This window comes from Vicia villosa, linkage group LG7 (assembly GCF_029867415.1).
Source record: "Vicia villosa cultivar HV-30 ecotype Madison, WI linkage group LG7, Vvil1.0, whole genome shotgun sequence".
Taxonomy (NCBI): Eukaryota; Viridiplantae; Streptophyta; class Magnoliopsida; order Fabales; family Fabaceae; genus Vicia; species Vicia villosa.
This window is the reverse complement of record NC_081186.1, coordinates 9187406-9200265: the sequence shown is the minus strand read 5'-3', so window position 1 is coordinate 9200265 and position 12860 is coordinate 9187406. Positions and strand designations below refer to the sequence as shown.

Sequence of the window (12860 nt, the reverse complement as noted above, 5' to 3'; positions counted from 1 at the left end):
TGAACATAGTCCCTAATAAAGTGATGTTTAATCTCTATATGTTTAGCCTTAGAATGTAAAATAGGATTCTTAGATAAACAAATAGCAGAAGTATTATCACAGAATATAGGAATGTTACTCTCATATATCTGATAGTCTTCTAGTTGACTTTTCATCCAGTGCATCTGTGTACTACATCCTGAGCAGAAGCACACTTGCAAGAACTCAAAAAATTCAAGATTGGATTCAAGAGAGTTTTGGTTGGTTTTTATTGACCTAATTCATTCCCTATACGTAGTTGATGTAAGGCAAGGGACTAGGGGACGAAAAATTCTGAGCAGAAGCACACTTGCAAGAACTCAAAAAAGTCACCAAGAACGTGAATTCGGTTTGAGAGAATTCGTGACTCTCAAGAGGTTTTAAAAATTGCAAAAGGTTCCTGAGATCATTCTGAAGTTGCGTGGATTGTTACTCTACATCAACATCCCCAGAACATCCTCCAATTAGTCAAGGTATGTGACTCTAAAACTTGGATCGATCGGCTCGTTTCATGCATCACCATAGGTTTTTAGTTGTATATTGTGTTTGTTCTTGATGTTGTGAACGTTTATGGATCATTAATTTAATTTCTGGGCATGTTTGATATGAATCATCATTGGTGAATCAGTTAGGGTTTATGAGACCGATTTGGGGCTTTTTTGTTAGAGGAAAAATTAGGTTAAATTAGGAGCATGGTTAGGTTCGCATGGTTTGGACGAAGAGATTGGGGGTGGTGCGAAAGATTTATATACATGTATGTGTTGTTCGCTATTTTGGCAGGTGTGTATGCTACGAAACAATTTGTAGCAATTTCGTAGCTAAGTTTACAAGGTTTTTGCATCTCTGTTGGGGACGATGATGAGATGTCATCATATGGTTCGTAACTTTGAATTTTGCGCGCGTGATTTTCATTTAGGTTCATTGTTTTTACTTAATGATATGGGCGCGTATTATGTACAAGATGTGTGTTGTGGTTAAGCTGGCAATGAAGCGAGTGTGTGAGGCAGAGGTCGCAGGTTCGAGCCTCCCCTCCAACATATATCTTTTTCTGATTTTTTCCTATGAGATCCCATGCGCCTCTCACTCTAGGTTCCACCATAATCCATCAGATCCGAACCATTCTGTCACCACTAACTCTGATCCAATGTCCCAGATTTAGTCCCTATACCATGAGCCTTCCAGCCTGCCACATTGAATATAAACCCTAATTAACTAATTTATCTTAATTAATTTATATGTTTTAGTTAATTCTCTTTTTTTAATATTTATTTGTATAATAATGAAATATTTTCTTAAATAAATTAATATATTATAAATATTAAATTTCTAATTTATTGATTCGTTCCGATTAAATCCATTAATCGTGATGGGCAATAATCGATTTTTTTAAAAATACTTTTTTAATTAAAATAAATAGTTTTATTTGGCTAAAAGGTTTCAACCATTTTTATTGGTTGCGTTGATTAGCCTACTTTTTTTTTCATTTTAATTCATTATTATTTTTAATTGAATCAATCGATTGCGAGGGATAATGATGCAAATGAAATTATTAAAATTTCTAAAAATACTCTTATTTATTATTAGTGATAATTGAATCCATCAATTAAAATTGGTAATAATACACTACTAATCTTTTAACTATGGTGATCAAATCTATTGATCATTGCGGTTAATAGTACATATTAAAATCAGGGTTGTACGCCCAAATCCTAAAACACTTCCCAAAACCTTTTCAAAATTATGAATTATCACAACTACGATAGGCCACTCAAAAAGCATCCAAAACCATATCAAATTAAATTCTAATCCTAAGGGCGTACAACCCTTCCCCGAACTACGTAGACTCTAATCCTCCATAAGGCGGTACGTAGGCACTTGGCAACAAGGCGAGTCCCCCTCCAAACTCTAATTAGGTTCAAATAATTAGCCTTTAACCCTATTGAACTTTCTGTTACTTTTCTTTATGTTAGCCGTAAACCTAACCTTATAGTGCAACCCTTGGGAAAGGGTTGAGGGTGCCTAACACCTTCCCTCGACTTGAATCTAGTATCTTATCCTGTATCTCTGTAATTGTGTAAAGGTTTCCCATTCGCCTTGGTAGAATAGGTGGCGACTCTAAAAGTCTATAATTTTTAGGGCAGGTTGCTACAGCTGGCGACTCTGCTGGGGACACTTAATGATGAATACTATGCTCTTATAGGTTTTAGGTTTTGGTAGGGTTTAGGTTTGCCATTTTTTAGGGTTTGGCTAATTCGCCATTTTTAGGGTTTGTGTTTTTATTCTTTTTATTTTATTTTATTTAATTTTATTTGTTTATTTATTTATTTTTTGCCTGAAAATATTTTATTTGTTTATGTTTACATATTTGTATTTAATTGCATAACTGTTATATTATATGCACTGCTGGGTATATTATGTTAGTGTGGGAGTTATCCTTGAGACCAGGGGGACTTGAATCGCCTACGAGTCTCATTGATAACTCTACTTGGAGTGGGTTGAATATTCAGAAATGTCCAAAACGAGGCTTGACTTTGTTGAGGGCAGGACTGGGTATTTAGCTGATCTCTCCGAGAACCTACCCCAAAAATTCGAACCTCATGGATAAAATGAGTTGTTCTAAAATCCAAAGAGACAAAAAGTCTCGGAGGCTACGAACGACCCCATGAGACCTTCTAAAACATTCCCATGGAAAAGGGTAGGCTCCCTAGAGCCGCTACGTCGAACCTATGGACCTAGGATTTATGTGATTATGTGATTTAATTTGTATTATCATCATTGTTATTTTTGTTTTTTTCTTGTTATTATTATTTTTTTTTGTGTTTTCATGCATCATTCTTCATATCATTTTTATCATGTCTTATCCACTGAAAAAAATATATATAAAAATATATTCTATTGGTGAATATGTAGGAAGGATGAGTACTAAGAAGCCTATTATCCACTTTTCTGTTTCTACTCCAGACATCAAGAAATTGAAAATAATCAAGGAAAAATTACCATCAAGTGCTTTGGATAGGTTTGAGATCCGCTATGGAAATATCTTGGATTTGCTAAGGGTAAAAGTGCAAGAGGAAGCTATCACCGCTTTGGTTCAATTCTATGATCCGCCGCTTAGATGTTTCACTTTTCAGGATTTTCAGTTGGCTCCAACTTTGGAGGAGATGGATGCTATGCTAGGATTTTCAAGGACTAAAAAGGAATTTTACACAGGTGTTGGTAAAGAAGTGGACTTTTCAGATTTGGCAAAAGCTTTGGGAGTATCCGCTACAGATTTGAAATCTAACTATAAAACTTATGGTGAGGTACATGGGATCAAAAGATCTTACTTAGAAACTCAAGCTTTAAGTTATGCTCAAAGGAAACAATGGGACACTTGTGGACAATTTCTAGCTCTCTTAATTTTCAGTGTTGTCTTATTGCCTAAAAATGTTGTTTATGTTGATCCCGCCGCAATTCATGCTTTCACTTCTTTTAGGATTTTTGATAAGGATCCAACTCCCACCATCCTTGCTAATATATATTGTGCTATCCATACTCGGTGTGAAAAGAAAAGAGGGATTCTATTTTGTTGTGTTCACTTGTTAGATTCTTGGTTGACTTCTCATCTTTACAAGGCTAGTTGTTTTATTAAAGATTTGACTAGATATGATTGGTCTCAAAAATTGAGGGCTCTCTAAGCAGATTCTATCTTATGGTATGCAAGGAAATTAAATTCTGAAAAGATTATTTACAAATGTGGAGAATTCAACATTGTACCTTTAATGGGGACTTTTGGTTGTATTAATTATAACCCCGTGTTAGCATTGCGCCAATTGGGTCATTCTATGGATTGTGAGCCTTCCAAACAACAAGTGGAAGAATTAATTTTGCATGACAACGGAAAAGGTGAACCAAGAACATTGAAGAAGGTAATTCAAGCTTGGAAGCATGTTCAAAGAAAAGATTTTGGGCCAAATAATGTTATTGCTAGATAATCTTTCACTAAATGGGTTCAAGAAAGAGTTGGAAAGATTTTGCTTCCTTTTATTCTGGATCGTGCATATAAGCCTGATTCTCCTAATCTTGTTCCTCTATCCATCGGAGAGATAAAAGGGATCGGGGCTGACCTAGAGGCGTCCCGAAAGGAAAAAGAAAAATTAGAGCTTGATTTACATCAACTTACTAACGAATGGAGCCAACTACGCTTTGACCTTAAAGAGAAGAGCCAAGAACTTCAAGCAATGAAGGAAGAGAATGATAGACAAAGGAGTAAAATAAAGCGTGCAACCAAAGGAGTCCTAAGTGCTAATTATAATTTAGAAGCACATAATGAAAGGTTGGAACAAGCGAGTGTGGAAATTGCAAGGTGGAGAAGGCGTTATGAAAAAGCTTCCCATGATAAAGCGGAATCCGAGAAAAATCTAGAAGTTGTAGTCTTTGAATTAACTGATAGAACTAAAGATCAAGAGGTGGAAATAAGAAATCTCAAGTTTGATCTTCAAGAAGCTCGCCAATTCGGACAAGAAGAGCGCACAAGAAGATTGACCATGGAAGAGGCACTTTTACAGCGCACCAATGAGCACAATAGAGCACTTCTAGCTATAGCCGCACTTAGACAAGTATTTGTAAGGCAAAGAGAAATATATGAGGAAACCATGGATGAAAGAGATTATTGGAGGAGACAATTTACAATTGTTTCTACGGCAAATGAACATGTGAGCATGATTTCTAAGATGCTTGAAGACTATGAAAAATGTCGCGATAATTATGATAAGCTAGTCTTCTTGTGTAATGATTTGATCCAAGATATTCCAAAGAGTTTGGAAAAAGCGGAATCTTCTCCCATCATCCTTCCCGAAGCGGTAAATGATTTCATGGAGCTTTGTAGAGATATGGTGGACAAGTTCAAAGCGGATAACCAGAGGCGTTCTTAGATTTTATTCTATTTCCTTGTTGCATTTATTTTTAGTATTTTAATTTTCAGTTTCTATTTCTATTTGTAAACCAATAATGAAGTGGTATTTCTTTTTCTAATTAATAAAGTGTGTTTCTTTTTCGCATTACTCATTGTTCCTATAATATTCACCAAAGGATTATTCTTTAAAAAAAACGAAAGAAGTATATATAAAAAAAAGAAGAAAAATGTATATTAAATAGAATATATATATATATATATATATATATATATATATATATATATATATATATATATATATATATATATATATATATATATATATAAAGTGGATAAGACATGAACATAGCATAAGCATAACATTAATAGGATACATTCCATATTTACTTTCAAAACATTAAGAAAAAAAACTATCTTTATCTCCAGTCACACCATTGGAGAAGACAACCAAGCAATCGCACCACCATATCAAACCCGGTCTCAGAAAAAGAAAGCAATGGAACAGCTAGAGTAGAATCAAGCCGCCCTTCGCGAAGAAGTAACCCAATTAAAGGGTATTGTGGAGGAAATTAAGGGAGGAATGACTCAGATGCTAAGTTTCATGAAAGACCTTATGGACAAACAAGAAAAGGCTAAGGAAGTTCAGGATTAGTATGAAGAAATACCGAACGATGGCAATCCCTTGTTTGGATTTGTTCGAGGCTTTGAACCTCATAAGTCAAACGCTCACTCCTCTAAGAGAATCATCAGAACCCAGGAAGAGGGAGAAGCTTCCCATGAGGGATTCATTCCAACTACTCAGAAGGAAGGAGTACCTCGCACTGTTCGCATCCCTGCTAGCAATCCACCCAAAGATGAGGACTATGTGGATTTACAATATGGGGATGTAGATGAAACAAATCAGGGACCCCAGTATAATCAGACCTAATCTGACTCTGAAGAGAATGCTAGAAATAGCGGACAAATCAAAGCGCTAGAAGAGAGGCTGAAAGCAGTAGAAGGATATGACGTCTTTGATGTGGATACCTATGAAATGAGCTTGGTGCCGGATTTGACTATTTCTCATAAGTTCAAGGTACCCAACTTTGAAAAATACAAAGGGCTTACATGCCCAAGAAGTCATTTACGCATGTACGTCAGGAAAATGGCTGCTTATGCCCATGACCAAAAGCTGATGATGCATTTCTTCCAAGACAGTCTAAGTGGGGCATCTGTCGAATGGTACATGCAACTGGAAAAGACACATATCCGAAGCTGGAACGACCTTGCTAATACGTTCCTAAAGCAATACAAGTACAATTTGGACATGGCACCCAATCGGATGCAATTGCAAAATTTGTCTCAGAAGAAGGAAGAATCGTTCAAGGAATACGCCCAGAAATGGCGAGAAATGTCATCCCGAGTCCAACCTCCTTTGTTGGAAAAGGAGCTGGTTGACATGTTTATGAGTACTTTACAAGGACCGTACTACGATAAGATGATCGGAAGTGTATCCTCAGGATTCTAAGATTTGGTGGTCATCGGATAAAGGATTGAAAACAGGATCAAAATTGGGAAGATACAAGGAGCATCATCTAACTCTTATCACTCAAAGAGGCCCACCTCAACCTTCGCTAAAAAGTAGGAAAGGGAGACCAATGAAGTAGTGCATCAAGAGTCTAGACCTCCTATGTCATTCTCACCCCAACAAAACAGGTTCCAAGGGCCTCAAAGGAGATTCGATCCTCTGCCCACTTCCAGAAGCGAAATACTGAAATACCTGATAAGCGAATCACTCGTAGAGCTCAAACCTATGCCACCTCCACTCCCCGGAAAGGCTGCACCCAGATTCAACCCTAATGAAAGGTGTGAATTTCATGCTAATTCTCCCGGACACACACTGGAGAAGTGCTGGGCTTTAAAACACAAGGTTCAAGACTTGATAGAGTCAGGGGCAATCGCCTTCGACGAACCCAGTGTGAAAACGAATCCCATGCCTCATCATGATGGCACAGTTAATGCAATCGAAGTCGTTACTGAGCAAGAGTTAGTTCAACAACGGAGTTCCCCCATAGATGCCCTTAAAAGGTATCTACTTGCAAAGGGGTTCATCCTAGAACATAACGAGGCTTTTAAGGACACCTTGCAGAAACTTGTGGACCAAGGAGTAATTCAGTTAAAAGAACATCCTGAGGAGGAGTATGTAGCCATGATAGATAGGAATGAGCCATTGATAATACCTAGTCAAGGGGAACACTAGGATTATCCTAGTCGGAGCTCCATACCCTGTGGACAAAAAGAAAGCAGTCCCTTGGGAATATAATTCTGGCACTAATACTGTCGTAACAAACATTGTTGGGCCTGGGGGTATGACTCGTAGTGGTCGCATATTCAAGACTGCACAACCTAATGAAAACCTGGCGCAAGCCAGTAGTCAGACCGCTGCAATCCCAACTGAAGAAGGCATGTCCAAGGATAAATTGGCCACCAATAAAGATGCTGAAGAGTTCTTGGCGTTGATCAAAAAGAGTGATTATAGGGTGGTTGACCAGTTGCAAGAGACACCGTCAAAAATATCGCTCCTCTCGCTACTAGTACACTCAGAGAAACATCGAGACGCCTTGATGAAAATCTTAAACGCCGCTCATGTAACCAAAGACATCACTGTAAACCAATTCGATGGAATGGTGGCTAATCTCACCGCTGGGGTGTGTTTAGGATTCAGTGGTCATGAGCTACCTCCACAAGGGAAGGAGCATAACAAAGCCTTTCATATCTCCATACAATGTGGTAAAGCTCACCTATCTAGGGTTCTGATTGATACAGGTTCGTCATTAAACGTGATGCCAAAAGCTACTCTCGATAAAATAGCTTTGGAAGGCCTAGTAGTTAGACCAAGTCATCTGGTAGTCAAAGCCTTCGATGGATCACAAAGTCCGGTGTTCGGAGAAGTAGACCTCCCTGTAGTAGTTGGTCCTTACACTTTCTGCATCAATTTCCAAGTGACGGAGTTTGAACCAGCTTATACTTGCTTATTGGGACGTCCCTGGATTCACGATGCTGGGGCAGTTACCTCCACTCTTCATCATAAAATAAAATTTGTGGATGGGAACTCTATAGTGACCGTCAATGGGGAGGAGGACATATTTGCTAGTAATCTGGATTCGTACCGATACATCGAGGCTGGAGAAGGGGCATTAGAAACCGCGTTCCAAGCGTTAGAGATTGCAACTGCTGTCACACTACCGGTAGAGAAGATACGAAGGGCGGTAACATCCTGGAGAGACCTGCAAGACTTGAATATGGAAGGCTAGGGGAAAATACCAGAAATCCAAGAGAAGAAGGATCGTCTGGGGCTAGGATATCAACTAGCAAAGAGAGCTACAAAGGAGGAACAACGATTCCCCCCGATCATGCAAAATTTTGTTATAGGCGGATATGAACATGTATCTATGATATCTAGTATGGACCCTAAGGAGGGTACATCCAATTTCATCCGAATGATCAGACCAGGAGAGCAGCTCCAAAATTGGACAAGCCTGGAGATACCGGAGATAGTTTCTATTTCAAAGTAATTTGCTTTTTGTCGTGTGTTTTATTTCCCTTCAATAAAGAAAAAAAAATGTCGCTCATGCCTCGCCCGAAGCATATAGTTGGTTTGTAAGGGCCCCATTTATTTTCAAAGTTTGAGTTTATTAATAAAATTATTGTTTGCATTTGATAGTGAAAACATTGTCTCTTTCTTGCATTTACTTTCTCAAAATGACAAATAACTTTCTTGCATAAAAAAAAGCACAACCATATCTGCATACGAAAAACAAAACATAAAACATGTGCAGATCTCTTTCTGACACTACCGATAATAATACTGCTGAAACTCAATATAAACTCGAGGCTCTCGCTAATCAGTCTGAGGAAGGAGACGAGGAAGAAGATGAACTTCCGGAAGAACTGTCGAGGCTAATGGACAAAGAATCCAAAAGCATGTTCCCTCCTCGAGAAGCCATTGAAATCATAAACTTGGGTACATACAAAGAGCCTAAAGAAATCAAGATTGGGGCAACGCTGAATGAGGACGTAAAAGCAACGCTGGTCAAACTTCTCCACAACTACGCATATATATTCACTTGGTCATATCGTGACATGCCAGGGTTGGATACAGACATCGTCGTGCACAAGTTACCGCTCAAAGAAGGTTGTGCACCCGTCAGACAAAAGCGCAGAAGAGTTCGACCTAACATGGATAACAAAATCTGGGAAGAGGTACTCAAACAATTCGACACGGGGTTTCTTGCCGTGGTTGACTATCCACCATGGATTTCCAACATAGTGCCAGTTCCTAAGAAAGACGGGAAGGTACGCATGTGCGTGGATTACAGGGATCTAAACAAAGCAAGTCCGAAAGACGACTTTCCACTACCCCACATAGATATACTGGTGGACAATACGACACAAACTTCGATGTTCTCCTTCATGGATGGGTTCTCTGGGTATAATCAGATCAAAATGGCTCCCGAAGACATGGATAAAACAACCTTCATGACATCTTGGGGCACCTTCTTCTACAAGGTAATGCCTTTTGGGTTACGAAATGCAGGGGCAACGTATCAACGAGCCATGGTCACACTGTTCCATGACATGATTCATAAGGAAGTCGAGTTTTATGTGGATGACATGATCACTAAGTCCTGTACTGAAGAGGAACATGTTACGCACCTACAAAAGTTGTTCGAACGCTTAAAGAAGTTCAAGTTGAGGTTGAACCCAAACAAGTGTACGTTTGGCGTGAGGTCAGGAAAGATGTTAGGATTCATCGTAAGCCAACGAGGCATAGAGGTAGATCCCGACAAAGTGAAAGCTATACAAGAAATGCCCGTCCCAAGAACAGAAAAAGAGGTTCGTGGTTTTTTGGGTCGTTTAAACTACATCTCAAGGTTCATCTCACATCTAACAGCTACGTGTGAACCCATATTCAAATTACTAAGGAAAGATCAACCAATCAAGTGGAATGATGATTGTCAGGTAGCTTTCGAAACCATAAAGAGTTACTTACAAGAACCACCAATACTTGTACCCCCAGTCCCAGGACGGCCGCTGATCATGTACCACACAGTCCTCGAAAGGTCTATGGGATGTGTATTGGGGCAACAAGATGAAACAGGCAAAAAAGAGCATGCTATTTACTACCTCAGCAAGAAATTCAGGGATTGCGAATCTCGGTATTCACCATTGGAAAAAACATGTTGCGCCCTAGCATGGGCCTCCAAACGTCTACGACAATATATGCTGAACCATTCCACATGGTTAATATCAAGGATGGATCCTTTGAAATACGTGTTCGAAAAGCAAGCTCTCACAGGAAGGATCGCTAGATGGCAAATGTTACTGTCAGAATACGACATTCAATACGTCACTCAAAAGGCGATAAAAGGGAGTGTACTGGCAAAACATCTAGCTCACCAACCCATCGAAGAATACCAGTCTATGAAGTTCGACTTCCCGGATGAGTATATTATGTTGGTAAGAGACTGAGAAATACCAGGACCCGATGAAGGACCCGAACCAGGGGCAATGTGGATACTTATGTTCGATGGTGCCTCAAATGCACTAGGACATGGTATAGTGGCAGTCTTGACATCTCCTGACAATAGGCACATACCCTTCACTGCAAGACTATGTTTCGACTGCACCAACAATACTGCAGAATACGAAGCGTGCATATTGGGGTTAGAAGCTGCAATCGATCTAAGGATCAAACTACTCGAGGTGTATGGGGATTCAGCACTGGTGATCCCCCAAGTCAATAAAGAATGTGATACTCGAGATGTGAAGCAAATCCCATATCGAGACCTTATACTGGAGTTAATGGCCGAGTTTGAGACCCTCACTTTTACTCATATCCGGAGGGAAGAAAATCAAATGGCTGATGCGTTGGCGACACTTTCCTCCATGTTCAAAATGACGTGGCCAAACCACGAACCTCGGATAACGGTCAAACACTATGATGAGCCTCCCTATGGTCTTACAATTGAGGAGAAACCTGATGACAAATCATGGTACCAGGATATTAGGAAATACCTGGAAAAACAAGAATATCCAGAGAATGCCTATACAATTGACAAAAAGACGCTAAGGAGGTTGGCATCCAAGTTCTTCCTTAATGGTAATGTCCTGTACAAACGAAACTATGACTCAGTGTTGCTAAGATGCATGGATAAAAATGAGGCCAAAGAAATTATCAAAGAAGTACACGAAGGGACCTTTGGGACTCATGCAAATGGACACTCGATGGCAAGAAAAATATTACGAGCAGAGTACTACTGGCTAACAATGGAGGTTGATTGCTTCCAATATGCGAGGACATGTCACAAATGCCAAATATACGCTGACAAAGTACACGTACCGCCAAATCCGCTGAACTTACTGAGTTCGCCATGGCCATTTGCAATGTGGGGGATTTATATGATAGGGATGATCAAACCCAAAGCCTCTAACGGACACCTATTCATATTGGTTGCCATCGATTATTTCACCAAATGGGTCGAAGCTGCTTCCTACACCAACGTGACAAGACAAGTGGTTACCCGGTTTATCAAACATGACATTATATGCCGGTATGGGGTTCAAAACAGGATCATCACCGACAACGGGTCGAACTTAAACAAAAACATGATGAGCGAGCTGTGCGAGGAGTTCAAGATTGAACACCACAATTCTTCACCATACAGGCTTAGGATGAATGGTGTTGTCGAAGCTGCGAATAAGATCATCAAAAAGATAATACAGAAGATGGTGAAAACATACAAGGATTGGCACGAAATGCTTCCCTTCGCCCTACACGGTTACAGAACCTCGGTACGCACGTCCACAGGGGCAACCCCTTTCTCTTTGGTTTATGGTATGGAAGCAGTCCTCCCCATCGAAGTGGAAATTCTGTCTTTAAAAGTCCTAGCTGACACAAAGTTAGAAGAATTGGAATGGGTAAAAATTCGTTTTGATCAGCTTAATCTCATTGAAGAAAAGCGACTGACAGCTTTGTGTCACGGGCAACTCTATCAGAAAAGGATGAAAAGGGCGTTCGATAAAAAGGTCTGCCCTCGAACTTACACAGAAGGGGATCTCGTCCTCAAGAAAATCTTACTACCCCGACTCGACGCCCAAGGAAAGTGGACACCCAACTACGAAGGTCCATATGTTGTAAAAACGGTATTCTCAGAAGGATCACTCGTCCTCACTACCATGGATGGGGACGAGCTACCACATCCAATCAACTCAGATGCGGTCAAGAAGTACTATGCCTAGCAAAGGCAATATCCTAAGCCATGAATCCAAGACAGTTCCTAAAGGATAAGAGGTCGTGCAATCATCAACTTCCGAAGTCAAAGGAGTACTTGGGCCCTCGATATCAAAAGAGCAACAGTAGTATTACTATCATTTCTATTTGTCATTTTCCTTTTTTGCACTTTTTGTACATTCGCCAATTCAAGGCAACATCAATAAAAGCTTTCTTCTCTTTCATACTGTGCCCTCTCATCAATTTCAATACCATGTGCAAGAATAATTTATTTTTCATAAACTTTAAACATTGAACTTAAAATGAGAAACTTACAAACTGCCGAACAAAAAAAAATAAAGGAAATGAAACCACGACATCTTAGGCAGGCAATATACGCCTCACGCTATGATCATTCTGAAACACCACAATCTCTCCTACCAAGGATGTCTCAGTGGACCAACCCCGGACGATCCGAACTGAGATCAAAAAACTGCTCGAAAGGGTTAAACAAATCCAATGGGTGACAAAGAGATAAAACATCAAAGTCATCATACATACATATTCACTTGCATAAACATCCATACACACAACATTGGCAAACAACATTCATGCGCCTACAACAAAATCATAAGCATACACATTTGCAAAACAATAATCTATACAGGTAAAACTTGTCCAAAGGACGAGAACGTC

General features: G+C 39.5%; 1 protein-coding gene across 1 annotated transcript; it reads left to right on the top strand.

The window, feature by feature from the left end:
• The first annotated feature begins 6704 nt into the window (after window positions 1–6704).
• Window positions 6705–8205, top strand: LOC131618641 (uncharacterized). Its single transcript, XM_058889820.1, has 2 exons — window positions 6705–6979; window positions 7152–8205. The coding sequence occupies exons 1-2, from the start codon at window positions 6705–6707 to the stop codon at window positions 8203–8205; spliced, it is 1329 nt and encodes a 442-aa protein (XP_058745803.1).
• Window positions 8206–12860: the final 4655 nt, after the last annotated feature.

What these genes read in the sequence shown, in the direction of transcription:
- LOC131618641 (XM_058889820.1), top strand. Translation starts at nt 6,705, where the DNA reads ATGCCACCTCCACTCCCCGGAAAGGCTGCACCCAGATTCAACCCTAAT. An exon ending in CCCATAGATGCCCTTAAAAG is followed by an intron (nt 6,980 to 7,151) that starts GTATCTACTTGC and finishes GGGGAACACTAG; the next exon opens with GATTATCCTAGTCGGAGCTC.